At 37.9% G+C, this 12,349-nt stretch overlaps 1 protein-coding gene and 1 long non-coding RNA gene across 3 annotated transcripts; one reads left to right on the top strand and one right to left on the bottom strand.

Moving 5' to 3' along the window:
* Window positions 1-122: 122 nt before the first annotated feature.
* On the bottom strand, window positions 123-4,051 carry LOC108599963. The gene is made up of 4 exons (XM_033293517.1): window positions 3,971-4,051; window positions 3,112-3,508; window positions 1,574-1,954; window positions 123-1,522 (listed from the first exon to the last, which is right to left on the bottom strand). The coding sequence occupies exons 2-4, from the start codon at window positions 3,448-3,450 to the stop codon at window positions 284-286; spliced, it is 1,959 nt and encodes a 652-aa protein (XP_033149408.1). The 5' UTR covers window positions 3,451-3,508; window positions 3,971-4,051; the 3' UTR covers window positions 123-283.
* A 3,671-nt stretch (window positions 4,052-7,722) lies between these two features.
* Window positions 7,723-8,935, top strand: LOC108599272. 2 transcript variants are annotated; one of them, XR_001915127.2, is made up of 4 exons: window positions 7,723-7,810; window positions 7,884-8,032; window positions 8,122-8,201; window positions 8,271-8,935. It is a non-coding gene; the product is annotated as an uncharacterized LOC108599272 (long non-coding RNA). The 2 variants fall into 2 exon arrangements; XR_001915126.2 differs by having other exon boundaries at window positions 8,122-8,214.
* The last annotated feature ends 3,414 nt before the right edge of the window (window positions 8,936-12,349 follow it).

The raw sequence follows: 12,349 nt of genomic DNA, 5'->3' as shown, positions 1-12,349 counted from the left end.
TAAAGTAACTGCGTGAGTAGTTAAAGTAAAGTATTTCCATATGTTTGTTTATACTATTTATGTATACAAGCTATATAAAATACTAGATATATACTAGATATATATATATATTTAATATGTATGTAAGTAAAGATTATCACGTTATTGCTGCTGGCAATGTTAAAGCTACTAAAACACTAAGTACGAGTATAACAACTACTATATCTATATAACGGCACTTGAGGGGAGAAAGAGCAAGAGAGAGACACAAAGAGAGTGTGTGTGCGAGAGAGAACTATAGCTACTATTTCTGCTGACGACAAAAGCAATACTTTCTAATCGAAAAGTCTCCCAGGCAGTTCGCCTCGCCATTATACATATTGAGTCGACTGACAGAGCCTGTGACCTGCATGCCCTGCTCACCCGGCAGTTTCTCATTGTGACGCACTGTAGCCTCGTAGAGCGCCTTATTAGGACTGGTATAAAATATGAGGCGATAGACTTTAATGTGCGCAGGATCCATGGGATTGGCATGCGCTTTATAAGCGCTGCTCATGCTTTGCAGGCTCAGCGGCATGCAAAAATGTGCAAAGCTGCCATTGCGAAAGCTGGTCACATAGTCGTTCAGATAGTGCACAACATACTTGGCCAGCTGGCGCACAGTCTTGGAGTTTTTGTAGACATGATCATAGCTCCAGCAGGTGCACCAATGATCCGAAATGGCAACATCCCGGCAGCTGCGTGACAACGGCACAGGCAACAACAGCGACTGACATTGCGGACAATCCTGCGCTGGGCCCATGTCTGCCAGACTGCCAGCGCGTCCGGATAGCGCCAGAAAGTGCTTGAGCGTCAAATGCAGATCATAGGGCGTGGTCAAGCGATTACGATTCAGTTGCAAGGCGTCTACAAATTCCGGATGGCTTTGACGCAAATACTTGGGCAGCCAAATGAATAGAAAAGGCAAGCGCTCCTCATAATGCCCCGACCAGGTGTTGCGTGTGGGTCCAAAGCGCAGTCCATGATCGCTAAAGAACACCACTATGCTGTGCTCCATGGTGCCCTGCGCGACCAGCTTGCCCAAATACTCCTTCAGATAGTCGTCCATGGAGCTGCTTTGCGAAATGTCGCTGTGGCTGTGCGTATTCGTCCAGAAGAAGCCAAAGTAGCTGTCATTGCGATATCTGCGCGCAAACTCCAGCGCATAGTTGTACACATGCTCCGCCTCCGTTTCAAAGCCAACGCAATGTGGCAGGCCCAGCAGCACATTGCCGCCCAGCAGCTTCTCTGCTGCCGTCAAATACGGACGCAAATAGTAATCCACTGGTGGCTGCTTGAAGCCCTTTTTCAAGTAATTAAATGTGTTGATTTTAACTGCATCCTCGCCATAGGCAGTGGCATAGCCATGCTGCTGATACTGCTTCCATAGAAACGAGCAGTTGTCCAGGCCATCGACGCGATAGGGACTGCAGTGCTGCATGGCGCTGCTCAGATTGTAGCCCGTCATTAGCGCCATAATATTGGGAAACGTATTGTCATCGATCTGCAAGCAAAATAGTTGAGCAAATCTTAACTTTGTTAGCTAGCAACTCACCTTATTGTAGCCCGCCAGCTCAAACCAATCATTGTCATATAGATACTGCGCCGTTTTGGGCATAGCGCGTATTAGATTCACTCTGGATATGCTATCGATGCCAATGAGCAGCACGCTGGGCACACGCTGCTGTGGCGCATCCATTTTGCTCCACTGACTTAGGCGTTCGCGTAGCTGCCAGCGCTCCGGTATAGTAGCATAGCCATTCACATAGATCTGCTCCTCCTCATTCAGGCACTTGACTATGATGTTGTCCGTGCTGTTGGACAGCTGTACGCTGCTCTTCAAACGCTCGCAGGATGTGTAGCTGACATTGTTCTCGCTCACACGCTGTATGCCCATGTAGCAACAGTCAATCAAGTGCCCACTTATAGCTGGCCGCTTGGGTCATGGCCAAGCAGCATACGCTGGACTTTTCAGCGCTTAGCGTAGCTTCTCAACTGAATACTTCTGCAGGCTTAGTACTTTCGCGCTTTGAAATGGACATGACTCGTCACGCTATTTAAGGATCAAATCGACGATTGCAGTGATTGCGTATAGACGAATAACTGCGATTGGAAGAGACTAATGTTTGGTTAAACAAGCTGAGCAGTTGTAGGCGTGTGGGTTTGGTGTGTGATGTTTGCTTGTCAATGCTTGCCATGGTCCTTGGTGCATGCAGATCCTTCAGCGCCAAACAGCCATAGCATGCATGGTTGAGAATAGCGCTGCAGAGCAGTGTAAGAACAAGAAAAACAAGAAAGAAAAACAAAATAGACAAAACGAGCATGCAAAAGTTAAAGAATAAATAGAAAAAATACTAATAGCAAGGAGTGAGATGTGAGATTTACTTATCTACTTCCTTAGTTTGTAACAAACTAAGAAAATTTTATATTTAGTACCGGAAATCTGTTGTTTTCATGTTTTTTTATTAAAATGAAAAGATATGAAAGCGTTGTTAAGTTATTTTCCGCTTTGTGCTCTTATCAAGTCACAAAGTTGCCAAAAAATCAAAACCTAATAGATTTGTTATCAAGCTTCAATTTCATATCTAACATTAAAAACGCACAAAGGAAGTTTAAAAATAATTATTTGTTAGAGAAGCTTAATAATACAAGAATTTGATAGCACACACTTGACTTTTATATTAAATTCATGCAAAATAGGAAATATACATATGTATACAGACTAATTTTAGACATGCATATTGATAACAAACAATTACGCTGGCCCTGATATATATTAGTAATAACATTAAAATAATTAAACTCATTGGCATGTTCTCAATTTACATGTGGAAACAGAGATAACACAAAATTTTGTACTTTTTTTTGTTTTCGTTGGCAGCTTATAATTGACATTAATCACATAAATATAATAAATTCAACGCTTAGCATAGGAGATAAGATAAGTTATGATGGCATTCGGACTATACATATCTATATCTACTTGCATGCCATGCAGCTGCATAAGTTCCCAGTAAACTAAAGAAATCAATTGTTTATTTACCACAAATAAACAGTTTATAGCACAAACAAATTCCAAAGAATTTTGCTTACTAAGCTCATATACGTAGAAAATTCTACTAATCGCCTTTCAAGCTCACCTTCCATATCCAGCGCATTGGACTGATGATGTACGGCCACAATAGCATTATCATATTGTAGTTCCAGAATATCTGCGGGTCCTAGTAGAAAGTAAAAGCATATGGACATCATAAGCAGGCACAGCCAAAGTTTGCGCCGCAGCAGCAGCTGCCTGAAGTAACAGCTGATCAGTGTGGGAGTAACATGTGGTTTCAATTTGAAGTTCGTTGCCATCGCAGCCTCCGATTCCTTGTCGTCCGCATCGTTTTCGTTGTCGCTCAGCTGCAACAACAGCGGACGCTTGTCGGCCATGACTGCAGATCGTGTTTGTTGATTTTAAATAAATCAACTCACTTGCACATTAATTTAGCTGCGAAATGAAATCGAAAGTGAATTTCATTAGGTTGAACTTGAACTTGAATTTTGGCCCGCATGTCAGCTGTCGTCAATGCAACGTTTAGCAACACTATTTGCAGATCCTAATTATAGTATTTTTTGTGCTTAGTATTTATTGTGTCAAATCCTTTACAGCACTAACAAATTCAAATTAAGTTTAGCAGTAAACTTTTGGTTTATTTATAGTTTTTATAATTAGCATTTAATTAGCGTGCAAGTATATATTTAGTTGCAATTAAAATTGGTGAGCAAATGTCATATGTTTATATTATAAACAGAGGGCATTTGGAGTACACGCAATAACCGTTGTGTTTAAAAATAATATATTTGTATATTCAGTACGTAATGTTGCGGCTTAATAAATTCGAAACGAAAGTCTTTTGAAATTTCACTTTAAACTAAACACACAAAATCATTTATATATAAATTTATATACCTATCTATTTATTGACCTAAAGAACTAAACGTTTTGGCGCTGCGACAAATTAAATTTACATGCACATACGATAAAAAACTAAAAAAATACATTATGATTAGCGACAACTTAAATTCAGTTTGTTTATTATATTAATTTAGCACACTAATGAAAATTGACATAAATTGAAATAGATCGCAGCGACTAACGAAAAAAACAGCGCGAGCGACCGATCCGATCCGAACCGTAAGCGCTACGCTAAGATACAGAAATACAAATATTATGGGGGTATACGGTTGCTTGCCAAACCGAATGGAAAATAAATAGCCAACACGAGAGACAGAGAGAGGCAGAGCGCCTAGCGATGGACACGCTCATCAAGCTAATCACGCTGGGGCTATCGCAACGTGGTGGGATTCAGCAGTGACGGAAAGGTTGTGTGCCGGGTATGATTGCATTTGCTACCTCCAAAAGGTGCTGAGACAATGTATATTGATTTGCATTCGAATATTGCAACTTCATTGCCGTCGCTGGCATCAGCATATTTTTTTATGATCATATACAAATACCCTGGGTTACAATTTTTAGCGGGTATATTGTTAAAAACAGTTGTGTACTATGTATATGTTTAAAAATAATGTTTTATAGCATTTCTAAAATTACATTTTAAAGAGTATTTTATAGCCTTGATTAAGCTTAGCCTGCCTAATTGTTGTTTGCATTATTGTTTTCGTCAAATTGCTACAACAAAGATTGATTATCCAATGGCTATGCACTGCAGCTTTTGTATAAATCACGACTTTAGCTCTGACTCAATAAATTTTGACGCGCTAAGCCCAAGGCAGAAAACTTAATAAAAAAAGCAATTTGTTTTGACGTTAATCAATGGATAATGTTAAAAATAATTATGCATAACCGTTTACAGCTTAAATTTTAGCTATTTATATATTTATGATTTATTTGCGCTAATCAAAATACCTTAGCATTTGTTTATATTTATATACAATTTAAGACTTTTCCTCAAAATATTTATAGCATGAACAACTGCTCATGAAAATTGCTTAGCCAAAGATTTTGTTTGCTGCTTCGCTGATTTAAGATTAACAAATTATGCACAAAAGATAACTTAGACTCGAGGTCGCCGTTTTTGCATTTAGTTTTATTTTTATTCAAATTTTTTTTGGCAGCAAATGTGCTTATAATAGATACAGCAGATGGGTTTTTAATTGCTTGAAATACAATACAAGTTCGTGCTTTTAATTATGACCTACGCCAAAGCCAAAACATTGCATGTTAGCTTAAAGCTATGGCTTATATTAAACACCCACACCCACATTTGACATGCAATTTGAATTAAAACTGTTGCAACATATTGCATTCCCACTTTAATCAGACTAATTATAGTACATTCTATAACATGAACAAAGCTTTTACTACTTGTGTGTTTAGCGTCATATGTTTGTTAGTTTTGGGTCTTAGAATCCATGCATAGATAAACAAATAAAAAAGGAGTGGCTGGCAACTATAAATAAAATCGAATTTCTTATCTTTCTGGTATCAATAACTTGGTTCGATTTTTGATAATTTTTAAAGCTTTATGGGCGTTTATTGTAAATAAATATGTATGTGGGAAAAGCTGACGTAGTAAATACACACACACACACAAATGTTCATTGAAGACTACACACACACACACAGTTAAGGGTCTCACTTTTTGTATCTTTTAGCTTGGCTGCAGTGTCAGCGTAAAAATTTGAAAACATTGCCACACAATAGATACTAACGAGTACTCACAGATACACACACACACATACACACTTGCAAGCACATGTACACACTCACACAAGTGTAGAGAACTTTTTCGCAAGGCTTGCGTTTGCTATTTTAAGGACCTCTGCACTCACTTGTATTCATTTTCTTGTAGCGCCTTTTGGCATTCGTTTTATTGATTGCCGTATGTGCAATTTCCGCTTTGTATGCTACACAATTACTTTGATTATTTTAAAGCTGTGGCATGCCACGCTTACACATACACACACTCACTAGCGCGGAAGCTTTGGCTACGCGCGTGTCCTGCTGCAGACGCTGACAAACGAACAATAACAAAAATATTTTGCAAGCCGTGCGCTATGTCGTCAGCATGGCTCACTCAGATTCAAACAGCGCAGCGGGTAAGAGAGCAACATAGACAGGTAGAGCAACAGAGAGCGAAAGAGAGTGAGAGTGAGAGCATTTCACACATTCACGCTGTGACCAAAAAGATAGTGTGACAACAGCTGCATTGTGCGACGCGACGCCTCTAAACGTGCCACACTGTGTGGTGTGGCATTCGCATTTAAATATTACTCACTGCGACTGCGCATCAAAATTTGCAATCTCTCGTGCTCTTACTCTTAGCGCTATTCGCATGCCACCTGTTGCATGCCTCAAATGTTTGTCAAGGCCCTTTGTCTACCTCACGCCCGCTCTCCCTCTGTCTGTCCGCCAGTAAGTGCTTGGTAGGCATTTGTGTAACGTGTTAGCTTAAAAAAACAACAACAACAAACAAAAACAAAAGCCAACGATGACGCCGGCAATGCCATCTATTTAATGTATGTATGTGTGTGTGTGGGAAGCTCGCTGTAGCAAAATTCATTCATGCTGCGTGCTTTGAGGCAAACATAATTTAAATTACGTTTGCGTAAATTATTGCCAGCTTCATTGAATGCAAAGTAAAATGCTAAATTAGCATGCATTTTAAATTTACAATTAAGCAAATACTTGTGTTTATATTATTGCAAATCAATCAAGTTATTCAATTCAGTGCTTTGTTCAATTAATTTCAAACTTTGAAAAGCTGTAGCTTAGCCACAAATAATCAGACTTAAGTGCTTTATAGCTTAATAAGCTCGCGAGAGTCCAAATATAGTTATGGTACGAAAATCAATGCTGCCGCTTTATTCTTATTCAATAAAACAATAACAATCTTTGAATTTCTTATTGTTGTTATTCTAATTGAAATTTTATACATCAATAAAACCTTTTGTTGTTGGTGTTAATGTACACCACAATCTTTTGTTGTACAACAGAGCTATTAATCTACATCTACATCTTTTTTCTTATCAAAAATCATAATTATTTTTCTATTTTAATTTACAGCAGATTGTGCTTGCGCTGCACGTGGACAACATTCTTGAGAGTCACAGAATACATCTGGACTAAGCATCATCAGCCCATAACAATGATAGCTCTTTTGTTACAAAGGACTCTGAAATTATCTTTAGTTATTTGTATTTACAATCATTTATTTTTTGATTGATTGCCAATAAGCATTGGATAAACATTTCTTTTACACTAAATTCTTAAAGTCATCAAATTAAATTTATATTGCACAGCTGTTCATTTAAAACCACAAACAAACATTATTATTATTATATAATTATACAATTTGCTTATGTTTATATAATTATACATAGTTTTTACTGCCAAATATCGTTTGTTACTATTATATTAGTTTATATTAATATCATAACCATTATATTATTATAGATTTTGTACAAATCCAAATAATATTTGTTACTATTATTATTATTATACATAATTGTATTTTTTGTAATGATTAAACATTACTTGTATTTTTTACTGTATACAATATATATATTTATATATTAATAATGCTTGTTTTGTCCTAGATGTTTGAATTTGTGCGGAAAAATTCGATAATTGAGTAAGCTTTGAGTGGCATTTAATTTGGAAATTCTACGACACATTGGCAACGTCGTCGATTATAAGTGTAAATATCGAATGAGTGTGGCGGAGCTTCGATATCCGATAGTGGTTTGTTTACTTTTAGGACCTGCGGGAAAAAAACAGTGGACGCAGGTAAAATATAAATAATATATGAATAATATATTATAAAATGTTCACTAATTTATAAATATATATTTTATTACAGTGTAGACAGAGTATAACTGAGCAGCAACAAAGAACTATGTTAATCCAATCATTATAAACATCTATGGGTTCTGATAAGGAGATAATGGTTTGAACAACATTGCAAGAACGTTCATGATTACAAAATGGAGATTTGAAATGCTTTTCCAGGTTTTGTATAAGTTTACGCTTGCGTTTTGCGTCTTGCGTTTTGACTTACGGCGACCCATTTCACAAATATTAATTAGAATACTTTTCAGATTGGCCAACGTCTACAGGCTAATAAATTCAAGTGGACTGGAACTGCTGATTTTAAACACAAGGCTATGACAGACTTGAGGTACACTTAGCAAGTTCGTTGTTTAAGTCTTTTTATTTACATATATTATACATATATGTCCTTTTTTAGCTCCTGCTTATCTGTTATGCTTTCCTATTGCAACAGGACATGCATTTTTGTGATCCAGGGCATCGAATATGTTTAATTGCATACCAGGATATTCCATGATTGCAGAAAAAAATAATAATTTGAAAAAAATTTAAGGGGGGTTAGTCGCAAAAATTGGCCCAAAAACACAAAGTGCTCCATTTCTCGGAAACTATAAGGATCACAAGGATGTACTTTGGTGTATAAGTAGTGCTCATTGATAGTATTCAGGATATACTACTTAACGGACGAATATCCTTACAGGAGCCGAGGAAAACAGTTTTTATCGTATACAGAAAATAGGCCATAGTTCCGAAGTCCTTGCCAGGAGCAGGATGAAGCTAGTGTCAAATGATTCCTCTTTAAAGGGAATATCTTTCTGCAAAAGGACATCCAGATCGTCCTTGTAGATCTGGAGAAAAGGCACATTTTGTAGTTTTGGCCACCTTGTTCGCTCGCCGAGGCTGAATATCTTAACGTTAATGGATATTGTAATAACCCCATACTTTTTTGATGGTAACCGATAGAGTCTCGTCTTGTGAGTGCCGGAAACCAAAAATATTGCAAATGATCCTGATGCAGCCGAGCTACAGCCACTCTTCTATAGAGGATTGCCAGTGCTTGGCAGCCCTTGGTGATATGCAACAGTATTATTGCATAAAAATGTTGCATGCTTTCAAGATGAACAATTAGCAGAGACAGCAACCTGACAGAGAGACAGCCCTGTACAAAATCATTGCAGACAATAATGAAAATCCAATTTTTGTGCAATCCTGGATATCCTAGTATGCAGTTCGATGTATTCAATGCATGTAATGTTTAAATTGCATGAATAACTGAGGAGCTAAAAACGGACTGTTTTGCAATGAAGTTTGGGAGTACAAAATGTAAACAAATAAAGACTTGACCAACACTTGCTCCAAATTTTGTTTGGCTATCTGATGTTCATAAATAAGTTAACTTTTCATCAATAATAACTTAATAACTACTATTATGACATTTTGTCATTATAATTCCAGCAAGGAATTTTAATATTGTATACTGGCTACGCAATTTGATATTGAAACTATAATAGAAGTGCAGCTGAATGGAGCCCACATCTGTTAAGACAGCTGCGTCTTGTATAATTTCTTCTTTACAATATTCAATCTAGCGTAAAATTGTTTGTTTATGTTGAAGGATGCCTCATTGATCCTCAAGATATCGATTACAGATGACAGCATTTTGATTGAGCTAAGAATTTGTTTAGATTACTGCCTGATAATGCAGGATGTGGGTCAAGTGCTTGGGGTACCTTAGAGGATTTATGTTTTGAGTTTAAAACTTTCCCACATACTTGCAATGTGCCGCATTTTTTCTGGCTAAGCGCTGCTGGATTGCAAATTGAGTTGCAATCGCAATGTGTGAAAAACTGTTAAAGTGCGCCGACAATGACAACTGCGCTGGACAACCTGCTGTTTAACATATTAGCACCAGGACATCAGCAGGACAATGGGTGGTGGACAGGCCAGGACCAGACAGCTGAAAGTGTCAACAGTTCTGTTTGAGCGACCGACTGAAAGCAAGTTGTAAATAGTTTACTTTTTTGTTTTATGCCAGCATGAAATGGCGCACTAAATACTTTGCCAAAAGTTGAAAAAGTGCCGGCAGGATGCTAGGATATTGGCCTCCAGCCAGCATCAGCTGTGCGTCACATTTATTGCATTTGCTGCGCATTTCGTGGTAGGGTCTGCAAATAAAATGTATAAAGCAAATGGAATTAAAAATTTAACCGTTTGGCTAAGAAGCAGCTTCCGTTTTTAAATTTCAGGCATAGAGATTACATATTTTTGGCTCGGGCTCGGTTGGTGTTCATCCCATTGTTACTGTTGTTGCTGCTCTGTGCCCACCAATTTCTATTAATCTCTCGCTGAGCATCTTTTTAGCAGCCAGCTGCTTTGGTTTTGCCGTTTGCCGTTTGCCTTTGTGGTACCTTGGCCAGTTGACCATTTCGCCGCTGGCCAAGTGCTTTGTCAGTTTCTTTGGACCCTTGTGCCTTTTGTGTGCTTTGTCCCACTTCAATGCACTGCCGGCACATCAATGCAGTTTGTAGTTGCTCCTTTTGCTTTGTTCGCTCTCTCACTCTCACTGTGACTCTGCATCGGCTCTTTCTCTGCTCGGCTTACTTGTGTGTTCATTTGCTTAAACGCATCTTATCCTGTTAAAATGTGCGCTTGGCTTTCACAATGCCCCTTCCCAGAAAATTGATCTTTTTTGCAAATTTCCGCCAGTTGTCGGCTTCTGGCCTCATTCAGTGGCTCTCGAGCGCATCTTAATTGAGTTTTTCATATCTGTTTCTCTCTTTGGAAATTCCTGTAATGTAAGCCGTGAGTTCCGCTGTCCGCACAGCAAGTACTCAGACTATTGTGCTGAAAATAACTATTGAATATGGAAAATGAAATCTTTTTGCTAAGCGCAGAGCTCATTGTGCGGACTTAAATAATGTGTATGCATCTTTAAACTTGCTTCTTTAAATTAAATAAATCATAATCTTAGCATAAGTTCAATCATTCATGTAACCAACCGATATTCCTAAAAAGGTTTTTAAGAGAGTTGTTATAATAGTTATTATAGTTGATGTAGCTTATCTTAGCTATTGATATTGTGAATTTGGAGCGCTGGCTACATTCGACAAGCTTTAATGATAACTTTCTTCTTATTATGTCTTATATCATAAACTAGTTTGTACCTCAATTTCTTAATACATGGCATTATTATTAAATGTCAATTGGTATTTGTAATCGATCTGCACTCAAATCCTATAGCTAAAAGTCAATCATTAACGCATTAACGATCAATATATGAACCATCTATAATTATAAGCTTGAGTTTGCATTGCAATCAACAAATCTTTCACTCTTTTAGCTCAATTACAAATGCCAAATGCCATAAAATCATAATGTTTAATATTTTATTTTATATTCAAGTCCCATGACGAATTGAAGTCGCTTTGTGGGCTCCCCTAGTAGCCCCCACGTCTATAATAATATTTCATCAAAAATGCAATGCGCTCGAGCGTCCAACAACATGTTTGTTAATTAAAATTCCCAAATCAAAATCAAATTACCACTAAAAACAGGAATGCATAAATTGTTATAAAATGACAAGCATGCAACACAGACGAACCACCGAGCATCACATGGGGCCAAGGGCTGGAATAGAGTGTCGGCTTGTCGCCAGCGATTTCCGTTGGCGCGGCTTCCAAGAATTTCGAGCCTGTAAAATGCCATGCGGAAAATGCATATTATTAAAAAACATCAAAATTATAATTATGCATAATTATAATTTCTAAAGGCATTTAAACCAAACTAGCAGAGCGCGGGGTAGAAGCACATAAAACTGTCAAAAGGCGCTGAAAATGAGAGAAGCGCACAATATGGAAGGACTGAGTTTTTTTTTGTTATAAACGCGACACGTGTGTGTAAGCGCCAATACACTAAACTACAAGTTATAGACAAAATGCTATACAAATAAAATTGAAGCTGTCTGCCTTTTACTTTAAAATATATTTATGCTGCACTCAAATGTAAGCGTTACTTGTTGTGCAGTGTAATGTCATTAACATAAAACTATTGTTGGAGAAAAATGTTTTTGTGCTCAATTAGCGTATAACATTGTCGCAGCCTTCCGCTCACAGCAGCAAGTCCTGAGCCTGAGCGCCTGAGTTTATCAACAGGTAAAATTTCGATTTTGTATGCAAGGTGCGAGAGCAGGTTGCATAATCGTTAAAACGGGTGAGTAAGCCCCATTCGATTCGTTTTTTGTGTTTTTAGTGTTTTTCGCCTTTTGTCTAATGCTCATTCTCATGCATAAAGCGGAAAATTATGGCTGGCAACAAAGTGCGGCCGGGATGGGTCGGGGCATAGTTTACCATATTTATCCGGGAGCATGAGGCTTACGCGTGGCGCGATTTAAATTATGACAACGACCAGAGCGCGGCTTGCTGGCGCCAGAGCGCTCTGGCTCTTTGACTGTAGGTGGGCCTCAAGCGCATGCATAGATATTCGGATTTAATGCGTCTA

Source organism: Drosophila busckii, chromosome 3L (genome assembly GCF_011750605.1).
Source record: "Drosophila busckii strain San Diego stock center, stock number 13000-0081.31 chromosome 3L, ASM1175060v1, whole genome shotgun sequence".
Taxonomy (NCBI): domain Eukaryota; kingdom Metazoa; phylum Arthropoda; class Insecta; order Diptera; family Drosophilidae; genus Drosophila; species Drosophila busckii.
Note: the sequence above shows the minus strand (reverse complement) of the source record. Positions and strands in the feature narration are given on the sequence as shown.